Here is a 26284-nt window from a genome sequence, read left to right as displayed (position 1 = left end):
GTAGCGGGTAGGGTGTAGTGGGTAGGGTGTAGGGTGTAGTGGGTAGGGTGTAGTGGGTAGGGTGTAGTGGGTAGGGTGTAGGGTGTAGTGGGTAGGGTGTAGTGGGTAGGGTGTAGGGTGTAGTGGGTAGGGTGTAGTGGGTAGGGTGTAGGGTGTAGTGGGTAGGGTGTAGTGGGTAAGGTGTAGTGGGTAGGGTGTAGTGGGTAGGGTGTAGTGGGTAGGGTGTAGTGAGTAGGGTGTAGTGGGTAAGTTGTAGTGGGTAGGGAGTAGTGGGTAGTGGGTAGGGTGTAGTGGGTAGTGGGTAGGGTGTAGTGAGTAGGGTGTAGTGGGTAGGGTGTAGGGTGTAGTGGGTAAGGTGTAGTGGGTAGGGTGTAGGGTGTAGTGGGTAAGGTGTAGTGGGTAGTGGGTAGGGTGTAGTGAGTAGGGTGTAGTGGGTAAGGTGTAGTGGGTAGGGTGTAGGGTGTAGTGGGTAGGGTGTAGTGAGTAGGGTGTAGTGGGTAGGGTGTAGTGGGTAGGGTGTAGTGGGTAGGGTGTAGGGTGTAGTGGGTAAGGTGTAGTGGGTAGGGTGTAGGGTGTAGTGGGTAAGGTGTAGTGGGTAGGGTGTAGGGTGTAGTGGGTAGGCTAGAGCTGCCGCTTTCCAGGAGCAGGACACTAATCCGGAGTCCTATAAGAAATCCCTCTATGCCCTCAGACTAACCATCAAACAAGCGAAGCGTCAATACAGGATTAAGTTTGAATCCTACTACACCGGCTCTGACGCTCGTCGGATGTGGCAGGGCTTGCAAACTATTACGGACTACAAAGGGAAACCCAGCCGCGAGCTGCCCAGTGACGCGAGTCTACCAGGGCGAGCTAAATGCCTTTTATGCTTGCTTCGAGGCAAGCAACACTGAAGCATGCACGAGAGCACCAGCTGATCTGGATGACTGTGTGATAACGCTCTCGGTAGCCGATGTGAGCGAGACCTTTAAAAAGGTCAACATTGACAAAGCCACTGGGCCAGATAGATTACCAGGACGTGTACTCAAACCATGCACTGACCAACTGGCAAGTGTCTTCACTGACATTTTCAACCTCTCCCTGATCGAGTCTGTAATACCTACGTGTTTCAAGCAGACCACCATAGTCCCTGTGCCCAAGGAAGCGAAGGTAACCTGCCTAAATGATTACTGCAAAGTAGCACTCAACGTCGGTAGCCATGAAGTGCTTTGAAAGGCTGGTCATGGCTCACATCAACAGCATCCTCCCGGACTCACTAGACCCACTCCAATTCACATACCGCCCCAACAAATCCACAGATGACGCAATCTCAATCGTACCCCACACTGCTCTTTCCCACCTGGACAAAAGGATCACCTATGTGAGAATGCTGTTCATTGACTACAGCTCAGCGTTCAACACCATAGTGCCCACGAAGTTCATCACTAAGCTGAGGACTCTGGGACTAAACACCTCCCTCTGCAACTGGATCCTGGACTTCCTGACAGGCATCCCCCAGGTGGTGTGTACTTACAACAACATGTCTGCCACGCCGATCCTCAACACTGGTGCCCCTCAGTGGTGTGTACTTAGTGCCCTTCTGTACTCCCTGTTCACCTATGACTGTGGCCAAACACGACTTCAACACCATCCATGATTGTGGACTACAGGAAAAGGTGGGCCGAACAGGCCCCCATTAATATCAACGGGGCTGTAGTGGACCGGGTCGAGAGTTTCAAGTTCCTTGGTGTCCACATCACCAAAGATCTATCATGGTCCAAACACACCAAGACAGTCGTGAAGAGGGCACAACAAAACCTTTTCCACCTCAGGAGACTGAAAAGATTTGGCATGGGTCCCCAGATCCTCAACAAGTTCTACAGCTGCACCATCAAGAGCAACCTCACCGGTTGCATCACCGCCTGTTATGGCAACTGCTCAGCATCTGACCGTAAGGCGCTACAGAGGGTAGAGCGCACGGCCCAGTACATCACTGGGGCCAAGCTTCCTGACATCCAGGACCTATATACTTGGCCGTGTCAGAGAAAGGCCCATAAATTTGTCAGAGACTCCAGTCACCCAAGTAATAGACTGTTCTCTCTGCTACCACACGGCAAGCGGTACCGGAGCACCAAGTCTAGGACCAAAAGGCCCCTTAACAGCTTCTACCCCCCAAGCCATAAGACTGCAGAGCAACTAATCAAATGGCCACCAGACTATTTACATTGACCCCCCCCCCCCCCATTTGTACACTGCTGCTACTTGCTGTTTATTATCTATGCATAGTCACTTCACCCCCACCTACATGTACAAAGCACCTCAACTAACCTGTACCCCAGAACACTGACTCTGTACCGGTACACCCTGTATATAGTCTCCACACTGACTCTGTACCGGTACCCCTGTATATAGTCTCCACAATGACTCTGTACTGGTACCCCTGTATATAGTCTCCACACTGACTCAGTACCGGTACCCCTGTATATAGTCTCCACACTGACTCTGTACCGGTACCCCTGTATATAGTCTCCACACTGACTCTGTACCGGTACCCCTGTATATAGTCTCCACATTGACTCTGTACCGGTACCCCCTGTATATAGTCTCCACACTGACTCTGTACCGGTACACCCTGTATATAGCCTCCACACTGACTCAGTACCGGTACCCCTGTATATAGTCTCCACACTGACTCAGTACCGGTACCCCTGTATATAGTCTCCACACTGACTCTGTACCGGTACCCCTGTATATAGTCTCCACATTGACTCTGTACCGGTACCCCCCCCCCCCCCTGTATATAGTCTCCACATTGACTCTGTACCGGTACCCCCCCCCCCCCCCTGTATATAGTCTCCATATTGACTCTGTACCGGTACCCCCTGTATATAGTCTCCACATTGACTCTGTACCGGTACCCCCCCCCCCCCCCCTGTATATAGTCTCCACATTGACTCTGTACCGTAACACCCTGTATATAGTCTCCACATTGACTCTGTACCGGTACCCCCTGTATATAGTCTCCACATTGACTCTGTACCGGTACCCCCTGTATATAGCCTCCACATTGACTCTGTACCGGTACCCCCTGTATATAGTCTCCACATTGACTCTGTACCGGTACCCCCTGTATATAGTCTCCACATTGACTCTGTACCGGTACCCCCTGTATATAGTCTCCACATTGACTCTGTACCGGTACCCCCTATATATAGTCTCGTTATTGAGTTACTTTTTATAATTTTTTCCCTTTAGTTTATTTGTTAAATATTTTCTTAACTCTTCTTGAACTGCACTACAGGGCTTGTAAGTAAGCATTTCACGGTAAGATCTACACTGGTTTTATTCAGCATTTCACGGTAAGATCTACACTGGTTTTATTCAGCATTTCACTGTAAGATCTACACCTGCTGTATTCAGCATTTCACGGTAAGATCTACACTTGTGTTATTCAGCATTTCACGGTAAGATCTACACTTGTTGTATTCAGCATTTCACGGTAAGATCTACACTGGTTTTATTCAGCACATGTGACAAATAAAGTTTGTTTTTAAACTACCTGCCCTCCAGGACACCTACAGCACCCGATGTCACAGGAGGGCCAAAAAGATATTAAGGACAACAACCACCCGAGCCACTGCCTGTTCACCCCGTTATCATCCAGAAGGCGAGGTCAGTACAGGTGCATCAAAGCTGGGACCGAGAGACTGAAAAACAGCTTCTATCTCAAGGCCATCAGACTGCTAAACAGCCATCACTAACACAGAGAGGCTGCTGCCTACATACAGACTCAAATCATTAGCCACTTAAAGAAATGGATCACTATTCTCTTTAAATAATGTCACTTTAATAATGTTTACATATCTTACATTACTCATCTCTCATGTATATACTGTATTTTATACCATCTACTACATCTTGCCTGTGCCGTTCGGCCATCCATGTATTTATATGTACATATTCTTATTCCATCCCTTAATATTTGTGTGTATTAGGTAGTTGTTGGGGAATTGTTAGATTACTTGTTAGATATTACTGCACTGTCGGAACTAGAAGCAGAAGCATTTCACTACACTCACATTAACATCTGCTAACCATGCGTATGTGACCAATAAAATTTGATTTGATTTAACCTGAGCCACGGTACATCCGGCTATGACCGGCCACCCCATTCAATACCAATCAATCGATATAATCGAGAACTATGGCTGTTCAGTTGTTGTTGTTATTTTGTCTTTTTCATGTTACTTTTTTCACTGTCTGATTCATGTCGCGTGATTTCTGATGATAGTTCTCGATTATATCGACTGATTGGTTGTGTATGGGGTGGGCCCGTAACCCTTCTCAAACCGAACAGCGTCTGTGGAGCTGCAGTACCGCCAGTCCCCTCCGTGTACATGGGATGGCGTGCTTTCCAACCGGAACCCTGGTCTCTTGCGTTTTCACTCATGCTACACAGAAATGGCGGAGAATACAGTGACGGTCACTGTTGCTTACGGTAAAGTCCATCACTTTGCTTTGGATGTTGCAGCTTGTTTAATGTATATTACCCCGTAAAAGGAAGACAAAGAGATGGTACTGGTAGTCGGATAGTCGGAGTCTCCGGGCTGGCTGGCTACACGCAGCAGGAGATGTTAGTTAGCCAGGTAGTTGTCAGATACGTTGCTAGGTGCTTTTGAAATGCTGGTGTATTTATGTACACTAGTCTTGCTTTAAATTGGATTGGATTGCACCAAAACAGTATTTGGGAAGCCAGATGTTAATAGGTCGGTTCACATGCTAGACGGAACTAGGAAACTCTGAATACACGTTTCCGAGTTTCGTAGTTCCGACTGGCATCTGAACGCGGCATCAATACGATTTTAATTTGAATGTACTGTCTGTCGATGGGTAGGCAGGACGGTCGGTCATTAAAACTGGTGAATTTAAGACCGGTCGTGTTATGAAACACGTTCCGGTCTGTTGTAGACCCACCTCTCTGCGTAACGTTACCCATGCCAAAGCCCCCCGCAGGTTATTCCCTGTTCGTCCACACGAGCACGACTCTTCATTTGGACGTAAACAGAGAGGAAGTGGGTCTACAACAGACCTACGTTTGGAAGTCAGTTTAATAATATGATATTTTGTCTCAACTGTCCCCGGTCATAATGACAAAACCGTCCTGCCCACTGGCACACTAAATTGAAATGGAATTGTATTTAACATCTGGCTTCCCATGGACTGTTTTTGTGCAAACCAATACAATTGAATGCAACACTAGTGTATGTTGCTAAAAGCACCGATCAGTTACTGAGATGTGTAGCTGGCTCTGATGTAGCCGCTATATGAAAGTACTCTGCATCTATTTCACCCCCATGCAGGTTCTACGAAGCACAGCATCACGGTAACGGGGCTGGACGGGAACGAACCGATACTGAAGGACCTTTCTGATGCTCTGGTTCAGGTTACCGGGGTCCCGATGCCTGCACAGAAACTCATCTTTAAAGGTAGAGTAACAAATCAAAATGTTATGTCACATGCTTGGTAAACAACAGGTGTGGACTAACAGGGAAATGTTTGGTAAACAACAGGTGTAGACTAACAGTGAAATGCTTGGTAAACAACAGGTGTGGACTAACAGGGAAATGTTTGGTAAACAACAGGTGTAGACTAACAGGGAAATGCTTGGTAAACAACTGGTGTGGACTAACAGTGAAATGCTTGGTAAACAACTGGTGTGGACTAACAGTGAAATGCTTGGTAAACAACAGGTGTGGACTAACAGTGAAATGCTTGGTAAACAACAGGTGTAGACTAACAGTGTAATGCTTGGTAAACAACTGGTGTGGATTAACAGTGAAATGCTTGGTAAACAACTGGTGTAGACTAACAGTGAACTGATAGGGAAACAACTGGTGTGGAATAACAGTGAAATGCTTGGTAAACAACTGGTGTGGATTAACAGTGTAATGCTTGGTAAACAACAGGTGTGGTCTAACAGTGTAATGCTTGGTAAACAACTGGTGTGGACTAACAGTGTAATGCTTGGTAAACAACTGGTGTGGATTAACAGTGTAATGCTTGGTAAACAACAGGTGTGGACTAACAGGGAAATGCTTGGTAAACAACTGGTGTGGATTAACAGTGTAATGCTTGGTAAACAACAGGTGTGGACTAATAGGGAAATGCTTGGTAAACAACAGGTGTGGACTAACAACAACAGGTGTAGACTAACAGTGAAATGCTTGGTAAACAACTGGTGTGGATTAACAGTGAAAAGCTTGGTAAGCAACTTGTGTAGACTAACAGTGAACTGATAGGGAAACAACTGGTGTGGAATAAACGGGTCCTTCCCAACAATACACAGAGAAAAAAATGAAATAATGAGATGAGGAATAAATGCACGAGTAACAATAATTTGGCTTTACACACAGAGTACTAGTACTGAGTCAATGTGCAGAGATTGTTGTTCAGGCACCACACTTCCAGGTCTCTGACCTCTTCCCTATAGGCTGTTTCGTCGTCGGTGATCAGGCCTACCACTGTCGTGTCGTCAGCTAACTTAATTATGGTTTTGGTAGTAGGCATGCCACGCAGGCATGGGTGAACAGGGAGTACATGATGGGACTAAGGGGCCCCTGTGTTCAGGGTCAGCATGGTGGAGGTGTTGTTGCCTACCCTCACCACCTGGGTGCGGCCCGTCAGGCAGTCCAGGATCCATTTGCAGAGTGAGGTGTTTAGTCCCAGGGTCCTGAGCTTAGTGATGAGCTTGGAGGGCACTATGGTGTTTGAACGCTGAGCTGTTGAAGTTTTCATCCAAATCTAGGTTAGTGATCGCTGTTCTGATGCCCAGAAGCTGTTTTCAGTCATAGGAAACAATGGTGGAAATATTATGTGTAAAAATAAAAAAGTTAAGACCAGCATAAAAACCCCACAGAAAATAGCAGAATCCACTGCAGCGATATCTTCACCTGACCTCATTAAATGTGTAAAACATCAAGTCCATTGTTAGGCTTGACAGTTTCATAAGGAAAACAGACAGACTGGCAGCCAGACTATTACTACTACAGCCTCTGCCAAGAGGACTGGACTGTATGGCACAGGGTTTCATAAGTAAAACAGACAGACTGGCAGCCAGACTATTACTACAGCCTCTGCCAAGAGGCCTGGACTGTATGGCACAGGTTGTAGTATATTGCACTCACCTCTAACCACAGGGTAGCTGGTTCAAGCCCCAACATGATGCCTCTGCTGTCCTGATGTTTCAGGGAAGTCACTGAAGGAGATGGAGGAGAGTCTGTCCAGCTTTGGAATCAAACAGGGATGTAAACTCATGATGATTGGAAAGAGGGTAAGACCTTCCTAGGTCTGCTGACTGGCACTCACACATTTGTTTTTATAATTCGTTCCTAAAATGGTTTGAATAGAGACCTGTGTGTTGTCTCCTCTCAGAACAGCCCAGAGGAGGAGTCTGAGCTGAAGAAGTTGGTTTGAATACAGACCTGTGTGTTGTCTCCTCTCAGAACAGTCCAGAGGAGGAGTCTGAGCTGAAGAAGTTGAAGGACATTGAGAAGTCAGTAGAACAGACGGCTAAGAAACTGGAGAAGGTGGATGGAGAGCTGACAGGCCTGAAGAATGTATGTTCTGATACTTTATATCTACATATTATATACATTGCCTTCACCTTTTCCACATTTTTGTTGTTACAGACCGAAGTTAAAATGTATTTACTTAAGATTTCGTGTCACTGATCTACACACAATACCCCATGGCAAAGTGACATTTAGTTTGTAGAATATATTTTTAATTGATAACAATGTTTAAAGCTGAAATGTCTTGAGTCAATAATAAGCGTAAATAAGTTCAGGAGTTTTGAATAACTACCCCATCTCTCTACCCCGCACATCTGTAGGCCGTCATTGTAAATAAGAATTTGTTCTTAACTGACTTGCCTAAATAAATAAAAGTTCCCTCAATCGAGGAGTGAATTTCAAGCACAAATTCAACCACAGTGACCAGGGAGGTTTTTCAGTGCCTTGCAAAGAAGGGCACCTATTGGTAGATGTGTAAAAAATTAAAAGCAGTTATTAAATATCCCTTTGAACATGGTGAAGTTATTAACTACACATTGGATGGTGTATCAATACACCGAGTCACCACTGTTAGGTTCTAATTCACAGTAAATAACTCAAAGGACACTATGAAAGCATAACCAAGTTTAATTCTTCCCAGAGGATCAATGCAGCTGCATTAGACAGAACATGTTTCCACCACCACAAGTATATATATACTCCAATTTAGGCCCTCCTCCTTCTCTCCAATCTGTACATCTATTATGGTTCGACAGGAAGACGAGGTGATGGGGTAACAAACCATTGTTTCTCCCTTAAGGGGATCTGACCTCAGCCCCCTTGATGCCTAATCCAAAGATCTCCACCCGTAACCGATAACTGTTAGGAGAAAACTAAGGATGGATCAACAACATTAGTTACTCCACAATATTAACAACCTAATTGACAGAGTGAAAAGAAGGATATTCCACACATGCATCCTGTTTGCAACAAGGCACTAAAGAAATAGGCCATGGTTGACATTCACCTTTCAGCAGGACAACAACCTAAAAGACAGAGACAAATCTACACTGGAGTTGCTTATCAAATCAAATGTATTTTTCACATACACATGGTTAGCAGATGTTAATGGTCACATACACATGGTTAGCAGATGTTAATGGTCACATACACGTGGCTAGCAGATGTTAATGCGAGTGTAGCGAAATGCTTGTGCTTCTAGTTCTGACAGTGCAGTAATAACCAACGAGTAATCTAACCTAACAATTCCACAACTACTACCTTATACACACAAGTGTAAAGGGATAAAGAATATGTACATAAAGATATATGAATGAGTGATGGTACAGAACGGCATAGGCAAGATGCAGTAGATGGTATCGAGTACAGTATATACATATGAGATGAGTAATGTAGGGTATGTAAACATTATATAAAGTGGCATTGTTTAAAGTGACTAGTGATACATTTATTACATACATTTTCATTATTAGAGTGGCTGGAGTTGAGTCAGTATGTTGGCAGCAGCCACTCAATGTTAGTGGTGGCTGGTTAACAGTCTGATGGCCTTGAGATAGAGAGTTGAGTCAGTGTGTTGGCAGCAGCCACTCAATGTTAGTGGTGGCTGTTTAACAGTCTGATGGCCTTGAGACAGAGAGTTGAGTCAGTGTGTTGGCAGCAGCCACTCAATGTTAGTGGTGGCTGTTAAACAGTCTGATGGCCTTGAGACAGAGAGTTGAGTCAGTATGTTGGCAGCAGCCACTCAATGTTAGTGGTGGCTGTTAAACAGTCTGATGGCCTTGAGACAGAGAGTTGAGTCAGTGTGTTGGCAGCAGCCACTCAATGTTAGTGATGGCTGTTTAACAGTCTGATGGCCTTGAGACAGAGAGTTGAGTCAGTGTGTTGGCAGCAGCCACTCAATGTTAGTGGTGGCTGTTTAACAGTCTGATGGCCTTGAGACAGAGAGTTGAGTCAGTATGTTGGCAGCAGCCACTCAATGTTAGTGGTGGCTGTTTAACAGTCTGATGGCCTTGAGACAGAGAGTTGAGTCAGTGTGTTGGCAGCAGCCACTCAATGTTAGTGGTGGCTGTTTAACAGTCTGATGGCCTTGAGACAGAGAGTTGAGTCAGTGTGTTGGCAGCAGCCACTCAATGTTAGTGGTGGCTGTTTAACAGTCTGATGGCCTTGAGACAGAGAGTTGAGTCAGTGTGTTGGCAGCAGCCACTCAATGTTAGTGGTGGCTGTTTAACAGTCTGATGGCCTTGAGACAGAGAGTTGAGTCAGTGTGTTGGCAGCAGCCACTCAATGTTAGTGGTGGCTGTTTAACAGTCTGATGGCCTTGAGACAGAGAGTTGAGTCAGTGTGTTGGCAGCAGCCACTCAATGTTAGTGATGGCTGTTTAACAGTCTGATGGCCTTGAGACAGAGAGTTGAGTCAGTGTGTTGGCAGCAGCCACTCAATGTTAGTGATGGCTGTTTAACAGTCTGATGGCCTTGAGACAGAGAGTTGAGTCAGTATGTTGGCAGCAGCCACTCAATGTTAGTGGTGGCTGTTTAACAGTCTGATGGCCTTGAGACAGAGAGTTGAGTCAGTGTGTTGGCAGCAGCCACTCAATGTTAGTGATGGCTGTTTAACAGTCTGATGGCCTTGAGACAGAGAGTTGAGTCAGTGTGTTGGCAGCAGCCACTCAATGTTAGTGGTGGCTGTTTAACAGTCTGATGGCCTTGAGACAGAGAGTTGAGTCAGTGTGTTGGCAGCAGCCACTCAATGTTAGTGATGGCTGTTTAACAGTCTGATGGCCTTGAGACAGAGAGTTGAGTCAGTGTGTTGGCAGCAGCCACTCAATGTTAGTGATGGCTGTTTAACAGTCTGATGGCCTTGAGACAGAGAGTTGAGTCAGTGTGTTGGCAGCAGCCACTCAATGTTAGTGATGGCTGTTTAACAGTCTGATGGCCTTGAGACAGAGAGTTGAGTCAGTGTGTTGGCAGCAGCCACTCAATGTTAGTGATGGCTGTTTAACAGTCTGATGGCCTTGAGACAGAGAGTTGAGTCAGTGTGTTGGCAGCAGCCACTCAATGTTAGTGATGGCTGTTTAACAGTCTGATGGCCTTTAGATAGAAGCTGTTTTTCAGTCTCTCGGTCCCAGCTTTGATGCACCTGTACTGACCTCGCCTTCTGGATGATAGCGGGGTAAACAGGCAGTGGCTCGGGTGGTTATTGTCCTTGATAATCTTTATGGCCTTCCTGTAACATCGGGTGGTGTAGGTGTCCTGGAGGGCAGGTAGTTTGCCCCCGGTGATGCGTTGTGCAGACCTCATGGAATGTTCCTGAGTGGCCTAGTTATAGTTTTGACATAAATTAGCTATAAAAAAATATGGCAAGACTTGAATGATAAGCAATCAACTTGTCAGAGTTTGAAGAATTTAAAGATGAATGGGCAAATATTGTAAAATCCAGTTGTGCAAAGCTCTTAGAGACTTACCCAGAAAGACTCACTGCTGTAATCACTCTTAGAGACTTACCCAGAAAGACTCACAGCTGTAATCACTCTGAGAGACTTACCCAGAAAGACTCACAGCTGTAATCACTCTTAGAGACTTACCCAGAAAGACTCACTGCTGTAATCACCGCAAAAAGGTGATTCTACAAAGTAAATGAAATATTTCTGTATTTAATTTTGAATACATTTCTAAAATTGTCTAAAAACATGTTTTCACTTTGTCATTATAGGGTATTATGTGTAGAAAAAAAAGATTGAATCCATTCAGGCTGAAACACAACAAAATGTGGAATAAGTCTAGTAAGTAAGAATACTTTCCGAAGGCACTTTACATGTGAATATATACTAAGACTGATGATACTAAAACAGGAAGCACTCTTTCTATGTAAAATATTGTGTGCTATAGCTTAGAAAATAAATACATGTGACTCTATGATGTTTGTTTCCTAGACAAGTTAAATCCGCATCGTGTTTTGTGTCCTTGCCACAATACTAAGGAGTATTGCGTTACTGGTATGGTCCTGGTTCAACGTTGGCATCCTTACCAAACTGAGACCCAGCAGTAGTGTTAGCACAGATAATGCCCGGAGAGAGTGAAGCAAGAGCCTGCACTTGTCAGCACCCACACAGTATCTACACATTACATGTACACAGGAGTTAGCTTTTCTTTGCACTTTCCTGTTACTGTTGTTCTATAGGGGTTCCTAGCTAAAGACCTGCAGGCTGAGGCGCTGGGGAGACTGGACCAAAGAGTGAAGGTGGCATCTGAACAGTTCATGAAGATTCTAGAGCAGGTGGACTCTATGGTAACACAGCCCTAACCCTCCTACTCCCAGTGCTGGTCCCCTTTACCCTCCTACTCCTAGTGCTGGTCCCCTTAGCCCTCCTACTCCTAGTGCTGGTCCCCTTAGCCCTCCTACTCCTAGTGCTGGTCCCCTTAACCCTCCTACACTTAGAGCTGGTCCCCTTAACCCTCCTACACTTAACCCTCCTACACTTAACCCTCCTACACTTAGTGCTGGTCCCCTTAACCCTCCTACACTTAACCCTCCTACACTTAACCCTCCTACACTTAGTGCTGGTCCCCTTAACCCTCCTATACTTAACCCTCCTATACTTAACCCTCCTACACTTAACCCTCCTACACTTAGTTCTGGTCCCCCTAACCCTCCTACACTTAGTTCTGGTCCCCCTAACCCTCCTACACTTAGTTCTGGTCCCCTTAACACTCCTACAGTTAGTGCTGGTCCCCTAAACCCTCCTACACTTCGTACTGGTCCCCTTAACCCTCCTACACTTAACCCTCCTACACTTAGTACTGGTCCCCTTAACCCTCCTACACTTAGTACTGGTCCCCTTAACCCTCCTACACTTAACCCTCCTACACTTAGTTCTGGTACCCTTAACCCTCCTACACTTAGTACTGGTCCCCTTAACCCTCCTACACTTAGTACTGGTCCCCTTAACCCTCCTACACTTAGTACTGGTCCCCTTAACCCTCCTACACTTAACCCTCCTACACCTAGTGCTGGTCCCCCTAACCCTCCTACACTTCGAACTGGTCCCCATAACCCTCCTACACTTAGTACTGGTCCCCTTAACCCTCCTACACTTCAAACTGGTCCCCTTAACCCTCCTACACTTAGTACTGGTCCCCTTAACCCTCCTACACTTAGTGCTGGTCCCCATAACCCTCCTACACTTAACCCTCCTACACTTAGTACTGGTCCCCATAACCCTCCTACACTTAGTACTGGTCCCCTAAACCCTCCTATACTTAACCCTCCTACACTTAGTTCTGGTCCCCTTAACCCTCCTACACTTAGTACTGGTCCCCTTAACCCTCCTACACTTAGTTCTGGTCCCTTAACCCTCCTACACCTAGTGCTGGTCCCCCTAACCCTCCTACACTTAGTGCTGGTCCCCTTAACCCTCCTACACTTAGTGCTGGTCCCCTTAACCCTCCTACACTTAGTACTGGTCCCCATAACCCTCCTACACTTAGTGCTGGTCCCCTTAACCCTCCTACACTTAGTGCTGGTCCCCTTAACCCTCCTACACTTAGTGCTGGTCCCCTTAACCCTCCTACACTTAGTACTGGTCCCCATAACCCTCCTACACTTAACCCTCCTACACTTCGTACTGGTTCCCTTAACCCTCCTACACTTCGTACTGGTCCCCTTAACCCTCTTACACTTAACCCTCCTACACTTAATGCTGGTTAACCCTCCTACACTTAACCCTCCTACACTTAACCCTCCTACACTTCGTACTGGTTCCCTTAACCCTCCTACACTTCGTACTGGTCCCCATAACCCTCCTACACTTAACCCTCCTACACTTCGTACTGGTTCCCTTAACCCTCCTACACTTCGTACTGGTCCCCTTAACCCTCTTACACTTAACCCTCTTACACTAACCCTCTTACACTTAACCCTCCTACACTTAACCCTCCTACACTTAGTACTGGTTAACCCTCCTACACTTAGTTCTGGTCCCCCTAACCCTCCTACACTTAGTTCTGGTCCCCTTAACACTCCTACAGTTAGTGCTGGTCCCCTTAACCCTCCTACACTTAGTTCTGGTCCCCATAACCCTCCTACACTTAACCCTCCTACACTTCGTACTGGTTCCCTTAACCCTCCTACACTTCGTACTGGTCGCCTTAACCCTCCTACACTTAGTACTGGTCCCCTTAACCCTCCTACACTTAGTGCTGGTCCCCTTAACCCTCCTACACTTAGTGCTGGTCCCCTTAACCCTCCTACACTTAGTGCTGGTCCCCTTAACCCTCCTACACTTAGTACTGGTCCCCATAACCCTCCTACACTTAACCCTCCTACACTTCGTACTGGTTCCCTTAACCCTCCTACACTTCGTACTGGTCCCCTTAACCCTCTTACACTTAACCCTCCTACACTTAACCCTCCTACACTTAATGCTGGTTAACCCTCCTACACTTAACCCTCCTACACTTCGTACTGGTTCCCTTAACCCTCCTACACTTCGTACTGGTCCCCATAACCCTCCTACACTTAACCCTCCTACACTTCGTACTGGTTCCCTTAACCCTCCTACACTTCGTACTGGTCCCCTTAACCCTCTTACACTTAACCCTCCTACACTTAGTACTGGTTAACCCTCCTACACTTAGTTCTGGTCCCCCTAACCCTCCTACACTTAGTTCTGGTCCCCCTAACCCTCCTACACTTAGTTATGGTCCCCTTAACACTCCTACAGTTAGTGCTGGTCCCCTTAACCCTCCTACACTTAGTTCTGGTCCCCATAACCCTCCTACACTTAACCCTCCTACACTTCATACTGGTTCCCTTAACCCTCCTACACTTAGTACTGGTCCCCTTAACCCTCCTACACTTAGTTCTGGTCCCCTTAACACTCCTACACTTAGTGCTGGTCCCCCTAACCCTCCTACACTTAGTACTGGTCCCTTTAACACTCCTACACTTAGTTCTGGTCCCCCTAACCCTCCTACACTTAGTTCTGGTCCCCCTAACCCTCCTACACTTAGTTCTGGTCCCCCTAACCCTCCTACATTTAGTTCTGGTCCCCCTAACCCTCCTACACTTAGTTCTGGTCCCCTTAACCCTCCTATACTTCGTTCTGGTCCCCTTAACCCTCCTACACTTAGTTCTGGTCCCCTTAACCCTCCTACACTTCGTTCTGGTCCCCTTAACACTCCTATACTTAGTTCTGGTCCCCTTAACCCTCCTACACTTAGTTCTGGTCCCCTTAACCCTCCTACAGTTAGTGCTGGTCCCCTTAACCCTCCTACACTTAGTTCTGGTCCCCTTAACACTCCTACACTTAGTTCTGGTCCCCTTAACACTCCTACAGTTAGTGCTGGTCCCCATAACCCTCCTACACTTAACCGCCCTACACTTCGAACTGGTCCCCTTAACCCTCCTACACTTAGTACTGGTCCCCTTAACCCTGCTACACTTAGTGCTGGTCCCCATAACCCTCCTACACTTAACCCTCCTACACTTAGTGCTGGTCCCCTTAACCCTCCTACACTTAACCCTCCTACACTTCGTACTGGTTCCCTTAACCCTCCTACACTAAGTGCTGGTCCCCTTAACCCTCCTACACTAAGTTCTGGTCCCCTTAACCCTCCTACACTTAGTACTGGTCCCCATAACCCTCCTACACTTAACCCTCCTACACTTCGTACTGGTTCCCTTAACCCTCCTACACTTCGTACTGGTCCCCTTAACCCTCCTACACTAAGTACTGGTCCCCTTAACCCTCCTACACTTAACCCTCCTACACTTAACCCTCCTACACTTAATGCTGGTCCCCCTAACCCTCCTACACTTAACCCTCCTACACTTAGTACTGGTTAACCCTCCTACACTTAGTTCTGGTCCCCTTAACACTCCTACAGTTAGTGCTGGTCCCCTAAACCCTCCTACACTTCGAACTGATCCCCATAACCCTCCTACACTTAGTACTGGTCCCCTTAACCCTCCTACACTTCAAACTGGTCCCCTTAACCCTCCTACACTTAGTACTGGTCCCCTTAACCCTCCTACACTTAGTGCTGGTCCCCATAACCCTCCTACACTTAACCCTCCTACACTTAGTACTGGTCCCCATAACCCTCCTACACTTAGTACTGGTCCCCTAAACCCTCCTATACTTAACCCTCCTACACTTAGTTCTGGTCCCCTTAACCCTCCTACACTTAGTACTGGTCCCCTTAACCCTCCTACACTTAGTTCTGGTCCCCTTAACCCTCCTACACTTAACCCTCCTACACCTAGTGCTGGTCCCCCTAACCCTCCTACACTTAGTGCTGGTCCCCTTAACCCTCCTACACTTAGTGCTGGTCCCCTTAACCCTCCTACACTTAGTACTGGTCCCCATAACCCTCCTACACTTAGTGCTGGTCCCCTTAACCCTCCTACACTTAGTGCTGGTCCCCTTAACCCTCCTACACTTAGTGCTGGTCCCCTTAACCCTCCTACACTTAGTGCTGGTCCCCTTAACCCTCCTACACTTAGTACTGGTCCCCATAACCCTCCTACACTTAACCCTCCTACACTTCGTACTGGTTCCCTTAACCCTCTTACACTTAACCCTCCTACACTTAACCCTCCTACACTTAATGCTGGTCCCCCTAAACCTCCTACACTTAACCCTCCTACACTTAGTACTGGTTAACCCTCCTACACTTAACCCTCCTACACTTCGTACTGGTTCCCTTAACCCTCCTACACTTCGTACTGGTCGCCTTAACCCTCCTACACTTAGTACTGGTCCCCTTAACCCTCCTACACTTAGTGCTGGTCCCCCTAACCCTCCTACACTTAGTACTGGTCCCTTTAACACTCCTACACTTAGTTCTGGTCCCCCTAACCCTCCTACACTTAGTTCTGGTCCCCCTAACCCTCCTACACTTAGTTCTGGTCCCCCTAACCCTCCTACACTTAGTTCTGGTCCCCTTAACCCTCCTATACTTCGTTCTGGTCCCCTTAACCCTCCTACACTTAGTTCTGGTCCCCTTAACCCTCCTATACTTCGTTCTGGTCCCCTTAACCCTCCTACACTTAGTACTGGTCCCCTTAACCCTCCTACACTTAGTTCTGGTCCCCTTAACACTCCTACAGTTAGTGCTGGTCCCCTTAACCCTCCTACACTTAGTTCTGGTCCCCTTAACACTCCTACACTTAGTTCTGGTCCCCTTAACCCTCCTACACTTAGTTCTGGTCCCCTTAACCCTCCTACAGTTAGTGCTGGTCCCCTTAACCCTCCTACACTTAGTTCTGGTCCGCTTAAACACTCCTACAGTTAGTGCTGGTCCCCATAACCCTCCTACACTTAACCACCCTACACTTAGTACTGGTCCCCTTAACCCTCCTACACTTCGAACTGGTCCCCTTAACCCTTCTACACTTAGTACTGGTCCCCTTAACCCTCCTACACTTAGTGCTGGTCCCCTTAACCCTCCTACACTTAACCCTCCTACACTTAGTGCTGGTCCCCTTAACCCTCCTACACTTAGTACTGGTCCCCATAACCCTCCTACACTTAACCCTCCTACACTTCGTACTGGTTCCCTTAACCCTCCTACACTTCGTACTGGTCCCCTTAACCCTCCTACACTAACTACTGGTCCCCTTAACCCTCCTACACTTAACCCTCCTACACTTAGTACTGGTTAACCCTCCTACACTTAGTTCTGGTCCCCCTAACCCTCCTACACTTAGTTCTGGTCCCCCTAACCCTCCTACACTTAGTTCTGGTCCCCCTAACCCTCCTACACTTAGTTCTGGTCCCCTTAACCCTCCTACACTTAGTTCTGGTCCCCTTAACCCTCCTATACTTCGTTCTGGTCCCCTTAACCCTCCTACACTTAGTTCTGGTCCCCTTAACCCTCCTATACTTCGTTCTGGTCCCCTTAACACTCCTATACTTAGTTCTGGTCCCCTTAACCCTCCTACACTTAGTTCTGGTCCCCTTAACCCTCCTACAGTTAGTGCTGGTCCCCTTAACCCTCCTACACTTAGTTCTGGTCCCCTTAACACTCCTACAGTTAGTGCTGGTCCCCATAACCCTCCTACACTTAACCGCCCTACACTTAGTACTGGTCCCCTTAACCCTCCTACACTTCGAACTGGTCCCCTTAACCCTCCTACACTTAGTACTGGTCCCCTTAACCCTGCTACACTTAGTGCTGGTCCCCATAACCCTCCTACACTTAACCCTCCTACACTTAGTGCTGGTCCCCTTAACCCTCCTACACTTTACCCTCCTACACTTAGTGCTGGTCCCCTTAACCCTCCTACACTTAGTACTGGTCCCCATAACCCTCCTACACTTAACCCTCCTACACTTCGTACTGGTTCCCTTAACCCTCCTACACTTCGTACTGGTCCCCTTAACCCTCCTACACTAAGTACTGGTCCCCTTAACCCTCCTACACTTAACCCTCCTACACTTAACCCTCCTACACTTAATGCTGGTCCCCCTAACCCTCCTACACTTAACCCTCCTACACTTAGTACTGGTTAACCCTCCTACACTTAGTTCTGGTCCCCTTAACACTCCTACAGTTAGTGCTGGTCCCCTAAACCCTCCTGCACTTCGAACTGGTCCCCATAACCCTCCTACACTTAGTACTGGTCCCCTTAACCCTCCTACACTTCAAACTGGTCCCCTTAACCCTCCTACACTTAGTACTGGTCCCCTTAACCCTCCTACACTTAGTGCTGGTCCCCATAACCCTCCTACACTTAACCCTCCTACACTTAGTACTGGTCCCCATAACCCTCCTACACTTAGTACTGGTCCCCTAAACCCTCCTATACTTAACCCTCCTACACTTAGTTCTGGTCCCCTTAACCCTCCTACACTTAACCCTCCTACAGTTAGTGCTGGTCCCCTTAACCCTCCTACACTTAGTTCTGGTCCGCTTAACACTCCTACAGTTAGTGCTGGTCCCCATAACCCTCCTACACTTAACCGCCCTACACTTAGTACTGGTCCCCTTAACCCTCCTACACTTCGAACTGGTCCCCTTAACCCTCCTACACTTAGTACTGGTCCCCTTAACCCTGCTACACTTAGTGCTGGTCCCCATAACCCTCCTACACTTAACCCTCCTACACTTAGTGCTGGTCCCCTTAACCCTCCTACACTTAACCCTCCTACACTTAGTGCTGGTCCCCTTAACCCTCCTACACTTAGTACTGGTCCCCATAACCCTCCTACACTTAACCCTCCTACACTTCGTACTGGTTCCCTTAACCCTCCTACACTTCGTACTGGTCCCCTTAACCCTCCTACACTAACTACTGGTCCCCTTAACCCTCCTACACTTAACCCTCCTACACTTAATGCTGGTCCCCCTAACCCTCCTACACTTAACCCTCCTACACTTAGTACTGGTTAACCCTCCTACACTTAGTTCTGGTCCCCCTAACCCTCCTACACTTAGTTCTGGTCCCCTTAACCCTCCTACACTTAGTACTGGTCCCCTCAACCCTCCTACACGTTGTACTGGTCCCCTTAACCCTCCTACACTTAACCCTCCTACACCTAGTGCTGGTCCCCCTAACCCTCCTACACTTAGTGCTGGTCCCCTTAACCCTCCTACACTTCGAACTGGTCCCCATAACCCTCCTACACTTCGAACTGGTCCCCTTAACCCTCCTACACTTAGTACTGGTCCCCTTAACCCTCCTACACTTAGTGCTGGTCCCCATAACCCTCCTACACTTAACCCTCCTACACTTAGTACTGGTCCCCATAACCCTCCTACACTTAGTACTGGTCCCCTAAACCCTCCTATACTTAACCCTCCTACACTTAGTTCTGGTCCCCTTAACCCTCCTACACTTAGTACTGGTCCCCTTAACCCTCCTACACTTAGTTCTGGTCCCCTTAACCCTCCTACACTTAACCCTCCTACACTTAGTGCTGGTCCCCCTAACCCTCCTACACTTAGTGCTGGTCCCCTTAACCCTCCTACACTTCGAACTGGTCCCCTTAACCCTCCTACACTTAGTACTCGTCCCCATAACCCTCCTACACTTAACCCTCCTACACTTAGTGCTGGTCCCCTTAACCCTCCTACACTTAGTACTGGTCCCCATAACCCTCCTACACTTAACCCTCCTACACTTCGTACTGGTTCCCTTAACCCTCCTACACTTCGTACTGGTCCCCTTAACCCTCCTACACTTAGTACTGGTCCCCTTAACCCTCTTACACTTAATCCTCCTACACTTAACCCTCCTACACTTAATGCTGGTCCCCCTAACCCTCCTACACTTAACCCTCCTACACTTAGTACTGGTTAACCCTCCTACACTTAGTTCTGGTCCCCTTAACACTCCTACAGTTAGTGCTGGTCCCCATAACCCTCCTACACTTAACCGCCCTACACTTAGTACTGGTCCCCTTAACCCTCCTACACTTCGAACTGGTCCCCTTAACCCTCCTACACTTAGTACTGGTCCCCTTAACCCTGCTACACTTAGTACTGGTCCCTTTAACACTCCTACACTTAGTTCTGGTCCCCCTAACCCTCCTACACTTAGTTCTGGTCCCCCTAACCCTCCTACACTTAACCCTCCTATACTTCGTTCTGGTCCCCCTGACCCTTCTACACTTAACCCTCCTACACTTAGTTCTGGTCCCCTTAACACTCCTACAGGTAGTGCTGGTCCCCTTAACCCTCCTACACTTAGTTCTGGTCCCCATAACCCTTCTACACTTAACCCTCCTACACTTAGTTCTGGTCCCCTTAACACTCCTACAGTTAGTGCTGGTCCCCTTAACCCTCCTACACTTAGTTCTGGTCCCCTTAACACTCCTACACTTAGTGCTGGTCCCCCTAACCCTCCTACACTTAGTACTGGTCCCTTTAACACTCTTACACTTAGTTCTGGTCCCCCTAACCCTCCAACACTTAGTTCTGGTCCCCCTAATCCTCCTACACTTAGTTCTGGTCCCCCTAACCCTCCTACACTTAGTTCTGGTCCCCTTAACCCTCCTATACTTCGTTCTGGTCCCCCTGACCCTTCTACACTTAACCCTCCTACACTTAGTTCTGGTCCCCTTAACACTCCTACAGTTAGTGCTGGTCCCCTTAACCCTCCTACACTTAGTTCTGGTCCCCATAACCCTCCTACACTTAACCGCCCTACACTTAGTACTGGTCCCCTTAACCCTCCTACACTTAGTTCTGGTCCCCTTAACCCTCCTACACTTAGTACTGGTCCCCTTAACCCTCCTACACTTAGTTCTGGTCCCCTTAACCCTCCTACACTTAACCCTCCTACACCTAGTGCTGGTCCCCCTAACCCTCCTACACTTAGTGCTGGTCCCCTTAACCCTCCTACACTTCGAACTGGTCCCCTTAACCCTCCTACACTTAGTACTGGTCTTCTTAACCCTGCTACACTTAGTGGTGGTCCCCATAACCCTCCTACACTTAACCCTCCTACACTTAGTGCTGGTCCCCTTAACCCTCCTACACTTAGTACTGGTCCCCATAACCCTCCTACACTTAACCCTCCTACACTTCGTACTGGTTCCCTTAACCCTCCTACACTTCGTACTGGTCCCCTTAACCCTCCTACACTTAGTACTGGTCCCCTTAACCCTCTTACACTTAACCCTCCTACACCTAACCCTCCTACACTTAATGCTGGTCCCCCTAACCCTCCTACACTTAACCCTCCTACACTTAGTTCTGGTCCCCTTAACACTCCTACAGTTAGTGCTGGTCCCCATAACCCTCCTACACTTAACCGCCCTACACTTAGTACTGGTCCCCTTAACCCTCCTACACTTCGAACTGGTCCCCTTAACCCTCCTACACTTAGTACTGGTCCCCTTAACCCTGCTACACTTAGTACTGGTCCCTTTAACACTCCTACACTTAGTTCTGGTCCCCCTAATCCTCCTACACTTAGTTCTGGTCCCCCTAATCCTCCTACACTTAGTTCTGGTCCCCCTAACCCTCCTACACTTAGTTCTGGTCCTCTTAACCCTCCTATACTTCGTTCTGGTCCCCCTGACCCTTCTACACTTAACCCTCCTACACTTAGTTCTGGTCCCCTTAACACTCCTACAGTTAGTGCTGGTCCCCTTAACCCTCCTACACTTAGTTCTGGTCCCCATAACCCTTCTACACTTAACCCTCCTACACTTAGTTCTGGTCCCCTTAACACTCCTACAGTTAGTGCTGGTCCCCTTAACCCTCCTACACTTAGTTCTGGTCCCCTTAACCCTCCTACACTTCGTACTGGTTCCCTTAACCCTCCTACACTTCGTACTGGTCGCCTTAACCCTCCTACACTTAGCACTGGTCCCCTTAACCCTCCTACACTTAGTTCTGGTCCCCTTAACACTCCTACACTTAGTGCTGGTCCCCCTAACCCTCCTACACTTAGTACTGGTCCCTTTAACACTCTTACACTTAGTTCTGGTCCCCCTAACCCTCCTACACTTAGTTCTGGTCCCCCTAACCCTCCTACACTTAGTTCTGGTCCCCCTAATCCTCCTACACTTAGTTCTGGTCCCCCTAACCCTCCTACACTTAGTTCTGGTCCCCTTAACCCTCCTATACTTCGTTCTGGTCCCCCTGACCCTTCTACACTTAACCCTCCTACACTTAGTTCTGGTCCCCATAACCCTCCTACACTTAACCGCCCTACACTTAGTACTGGTCCCCTTAACCCTCCTAAACTTAGTTCTGGTCCCCATAACCCTCCTACACATAACCCTCCTACACTTAGTTCTGGTCCCATAACCCTCCTACACTTAACCCTCCTACACTTAGTACTGGTCCCCTTAACCCTCCTACACTTAGTTCTGGTCCCCTTAACACTCCTACACTTAGTGCTGGTCCCCCTAACCCTCCTACACTTAACCCTCCTACACTTAGTTCTGGTCCCCTTAACACTCCTACACTTAGTTCTGGTCCCCCTAACCCTCCTACACTTAGTTCTGGTCCCCCTAACCCTCCTACACTTAGTTATGGTCCCCCTAACCCTCCTACACTTAGTACTGGTCCCTGTAACCCTCCTACACTTAGTGCTGGTCCCCGTAACCCTCCTACACTTAGTACTGGTCCCCGTAACCCTCCTACACTTAGTTCTGGTCCCCCTTAACCCTCCTACACTTAGTGCTGGTCCCCTTAACCCTCCTACACTTAGTTCTGGTCCCCCTTAACCCTCCTACACTTAGTGCTGGTCCCCTTAACCCTCCTACACTTAGTGCTGGTCCCCCTAACCCTCCTACACTTAGTTCTTGTCCCCCTAACCCTCCTACACTTAGTTCTGGTCCCCCTAACCCTCCTACACTTAGTACTGGTCCCCTTAACCCTCCTACACTTAGTACTGGTCCCCTTAACCCTCCTACACTTAGTACTGGTCCCCTTAACCCTCCTACACATAGTACTGGTCCCCTTAACCCTCCTACACGTAGTGCTGGTCCCCTTAACCCTCCTACACTTAGTACTGGTCCCCGTAACCCTCCTACACTTAGTTCTGGTCCCCCTTAACCCTCCTACACTTAGTGCTGGTCCCCCTAACCCTCCTACACTTAGTACTGGTCCCCTTAACACTCCTACACTTAACCCTCCTACACTTAGTGCTAGTCCCCGTAACCCTCCTACACTTAATGCTGGTCCCCGTAACCCTCCTACACTTAGTGCTGGTCCCCGTAACCATCCTACACTTAGTACTGGTCCCCGTAACCCTCCTACACTTAGTTCTGGTCCCCCTTAACCCTCCTACACTTAGTGCTGGTCCCCTTAACCCTCCTACACTTAGTACTGGTCCCCTTAACCCTCCTACACTTAGTACTGGTCCCCATGACCCTCCTACACTTAACCCTCCTACACTTCGTACTGGTTCCCTTAACCCTCCTACACTTCGTACTGGTCCCCTTAACCCTCCTACACTTAGTGCTGGTCCCCGTAACCCTCCTACACTTAGTGCTGGTCCCCGTAACCATCCTACACTTAGTACTGGTCCCCGTAACCCTCCTACACTTAGTTCTGGTCCCCCTTAACCCTCCTACACTTAGTGCTGGTCCCCTTAACCCTCCTACACTTAGTACTGGTCCCCTTAACCCTCCTACACTTAGTACTGGTCCCCTTAACCCTCCTACACTTAGTACTGGTCCCCATGACCCTCCTACACTTAACCCTCCTACACTTAGTACTGGTCCCCTTAACCCTCCTATACTTATTACTGTTCCCCTTAACCCTCCTACACTTAGTTCTGGTCCCCATAACCCTCCTACACTTAGTACTGGTCCCCTTAACCCTACTACACTTAGTGCTAGTCCCCTTAACCCTCCTACACTTAGTTCTGGTCCCCATAACCCTCCTATACTTAGTACTGGTCCCCTTAAGCCTCCTACACTTAGTTCTTGTCCCCCTAACCCTCCTACACTTAGTTCTGGTCCCCCTAACCCTCCTATACTTAGTACTGGTCCCCCTAACCCTCCTACACTTAGTTATGGTCCCCCTAACCCTCCTACACTTAGTTCTGGTCCCCCTAACCCTCCTACAGTAATTTAGGCCTGCTCCTAAAGCAGGTGGACTCTATGGTAACACAACCTTATTAACAAGCACATGTAGTACTAGTCAGGTGGACTGGTCACAGATTGTTTGAGTAGAGAATACCTAGCTGCTGGTCTTATCACAGCTTACTGTAACCACTAAAACAACTGTGTCGTGTTCACAGACTTTACCAGAGAACTTTGGTGACTGTCGGATGAAGAAAAAGGGTCTAGTAAAAACAGTTCAGGTGAGTCTGTTTTCATTTCTGATGAACTCTGAGTGATCAAGTAGGTCCTTATCCACTTGAGTAATATAAAACCATGCTGTTAATAAGTTGTTACTAGTTTTTATAGGGTTACTACGATGGTCTAAGAATATCCGCTGTCTCCTCTTCCTGTTCCTCCTCCTCCAGGGATTCCTGGCTCAGTGTGACAAGATTGAAGCAGGGATTTTAGACCACTTGGCTAAGATCCAGTCTAAGAACCTGGCCCTGGCAGATTCTTAGATCTACTAGTTCACAGAGATCTACTGGGTCACCATCTGGGATCTGCCGTCATGTCCATCTCTCTGCTGCTCCACATCTCTGTCCCTGCCCTGGTCTCCACGCTGCTCTACGTCTCTGTCCCTGCCCTGGTCTCCACGCTGCTCCACATCTCTGTCCCTGCCCTGGTCTCCACGCTGCTCCACATCTCTGTCCCTGCCCTGGTCTCCACGCTGTTCCACATCTCTGTCCCTGCCCTGGTCTCCACGCTGCTCCACGTCTCTGTCCCTGCCCTGGTCTCCACGCTGCTCCACATCTCTGTCCCTGCCCTGGTCTCCACGCTGCTCCACATCTCTGTCCCTGCCCTGGTCTCCACGCTGCTCCACATCTCTGTCCCTGCCCTGGTCTCCACGCTGTTCCACATCTCTGTCCCTGCCCTGGTCTCCACGCTGCTCCACGTCTCTGTCCCTGCCCTGGTCTCCATGCTGCTCCACATCTCTGTCCCTGCCCTGGTCTCCACGCTGCTCCACATCTCTGTCCCTGCCCTGGTCTCCACGCTGTTCCACATCTCTGTCCCTGCCCTGGTCTCCACGCTGTTCCACATCTCTGTCCCTGCCCTGGTCTCCACGCTGTTCCACATCTCTGTCTCTGCCCTGGTCTATTCCAACGTAGTGCTTTAGTTTGGGACAGAGACCTATGTGGGAGCCCTATCAGGCCAAAGCAAGGACACTAAATAAGGAGTGACATTTATGAGCTGTTGTAATGTATTTATTTAGCATGGCAACATGCAGCAGAGTACCCTTATACTGAGCCCTCCGTGTGTGTGCTGGGGTAGAGAAGACAACACTGACTGTTGCAGCCTTTGGTCCTTAGGGACTTAAGAAAAGGGTGCTGTGTATGTAGGATATTTTAACAAAGTAAAAGAACCAAATGAAATAATCCTTCAGACTTTGATGTGTGGTGTTTGCTGATACGTGTTGCTATTACAGAGACTGCTGATATTGAGCTGGTGACTGATTCTGTGCTGCTTTCTAGTGACAGGATGTGATGTCACTAATGGTCGGTCTGACCAGTGACCGGATGTGATGTCACTAATGATCAGTCTGACCAGTGACAGGATGTGATGTCACTAATGGTCAGTCTGACCAGTGACCGGATGTGATGTCACTAATGATCAGTCTGACCAGTGACAGGATGTGATGTCACTAATGGTCAGTCTGACCAGTGACAGGATGTAATGCTGACTGCCTAGTGGAACCATGTTACAGTGTGTCGTTTCAGATAAAAAGCTGTTGTGATTTAAACTGTGTAGTCTGTCTGAACTGGTATACTGTGATAATATAGTGCACTAGCCTCCAGCACCCTGGTCAAAGTAGGGCACTAGCCCCCAGCACCCTGGTCAAAGTAGGGCACTAGCCCTCTGCACCCTGGTCAAAGTAGGGCACTAGCCCCCAGCACCCTGGTCAAAGTAGGGCACTAGCCCCCAGCACCCTGGTCAAAGTAGGGCACTAGCCCCCAGCACCCTGGTCAAAGTAGGGCACTAGCCCCCAGCACCCTGGTCAAAGTAGGGCACTAGCCCCCAGCACCCTGGTCAAAGTAGTGCACCAGCACCCTGGTCAAAGTAGTGCACTAGCCCCTAGAACCCTGGTCAAAGTAGGGCACTAGCCCCCAGCACCCTGGTCAAAGTAGGGCACTAGCCCCCAGCACCCTGGTCAAAGTAGGGCACTAGC

At 48.2% G+C, this 26284-nt stretch overlaps 1 protein-coding gene across 4 annotated transcripts; it reads left to right on the top strand.

Annotated features, from left to right (window-relative positions):
• Nucleotides 1-4302: 4302 nt before the first annotated feature.
• Nucleotides 4303-25858, top strand: bag1 (BCL2 associated athanogene 1). Of its 4 annotated transcripts, XM_031810079.1 has the most exons (8): nt 4336-4477; nt 5340-5465; nt 7227-7309; nt 7411-7595; nt 11727-11834; nt 24258-24320; nt 24486-25156; nt 25193-25858. In XM_031810079.1, the coding sequence occupies exons 7-8, from the start codon at nt 24629-24631 to the stop codon at nt 25232-25234; spliced, it is 570 nt and encodes a 189-aa protein (XP_031665939.1). In that variant the 5' UTR covers nt 4336-4477; nt 5340-5465; nt 7227-7309; nt 7411-7595; nt 11727-11834; nt 24258-24320; nt 24486-24628; the 3' UTR covers nt 25235-25858. The 4 variants fall into 4 exon arrangements, with proteins under 4 accessions (XP_020328384.1, XP_031665939.1, XP_031665937.1 ...); XM_020472795.2 differs by having other exon boundaries at nt 4303-4477; nt 7482-7595; nt 24486-25858; XM_031810077.1 differs by having other exon boundaries at nt 24486-25858.
• Nucleotides 25859-26284: the final 426 nt, after the last annotated feature.

The sequence above is a fragment of the Oncorhynchus kisutch genome, linkage group LG30 (genome assembly GCF_002021735.2).
Source record: "Oncorhynchus kisutch isolate 150728-3 linkage group LG30, Okis_V2, whole genome shotgun sequence".
Classification (NCBI taxonomy): domain Eukaryota; kingdom Metazoa; phylum Chordata; class Actinopteri; order Salmoniformes; family Salmonidae; genus Oncorhynchus; species Oncorhynchus kisutch.
Note: the sequence above shows the minus strand (reverse complement) of the source record. Positions and strands in the feature narration are given on the sequence as shown.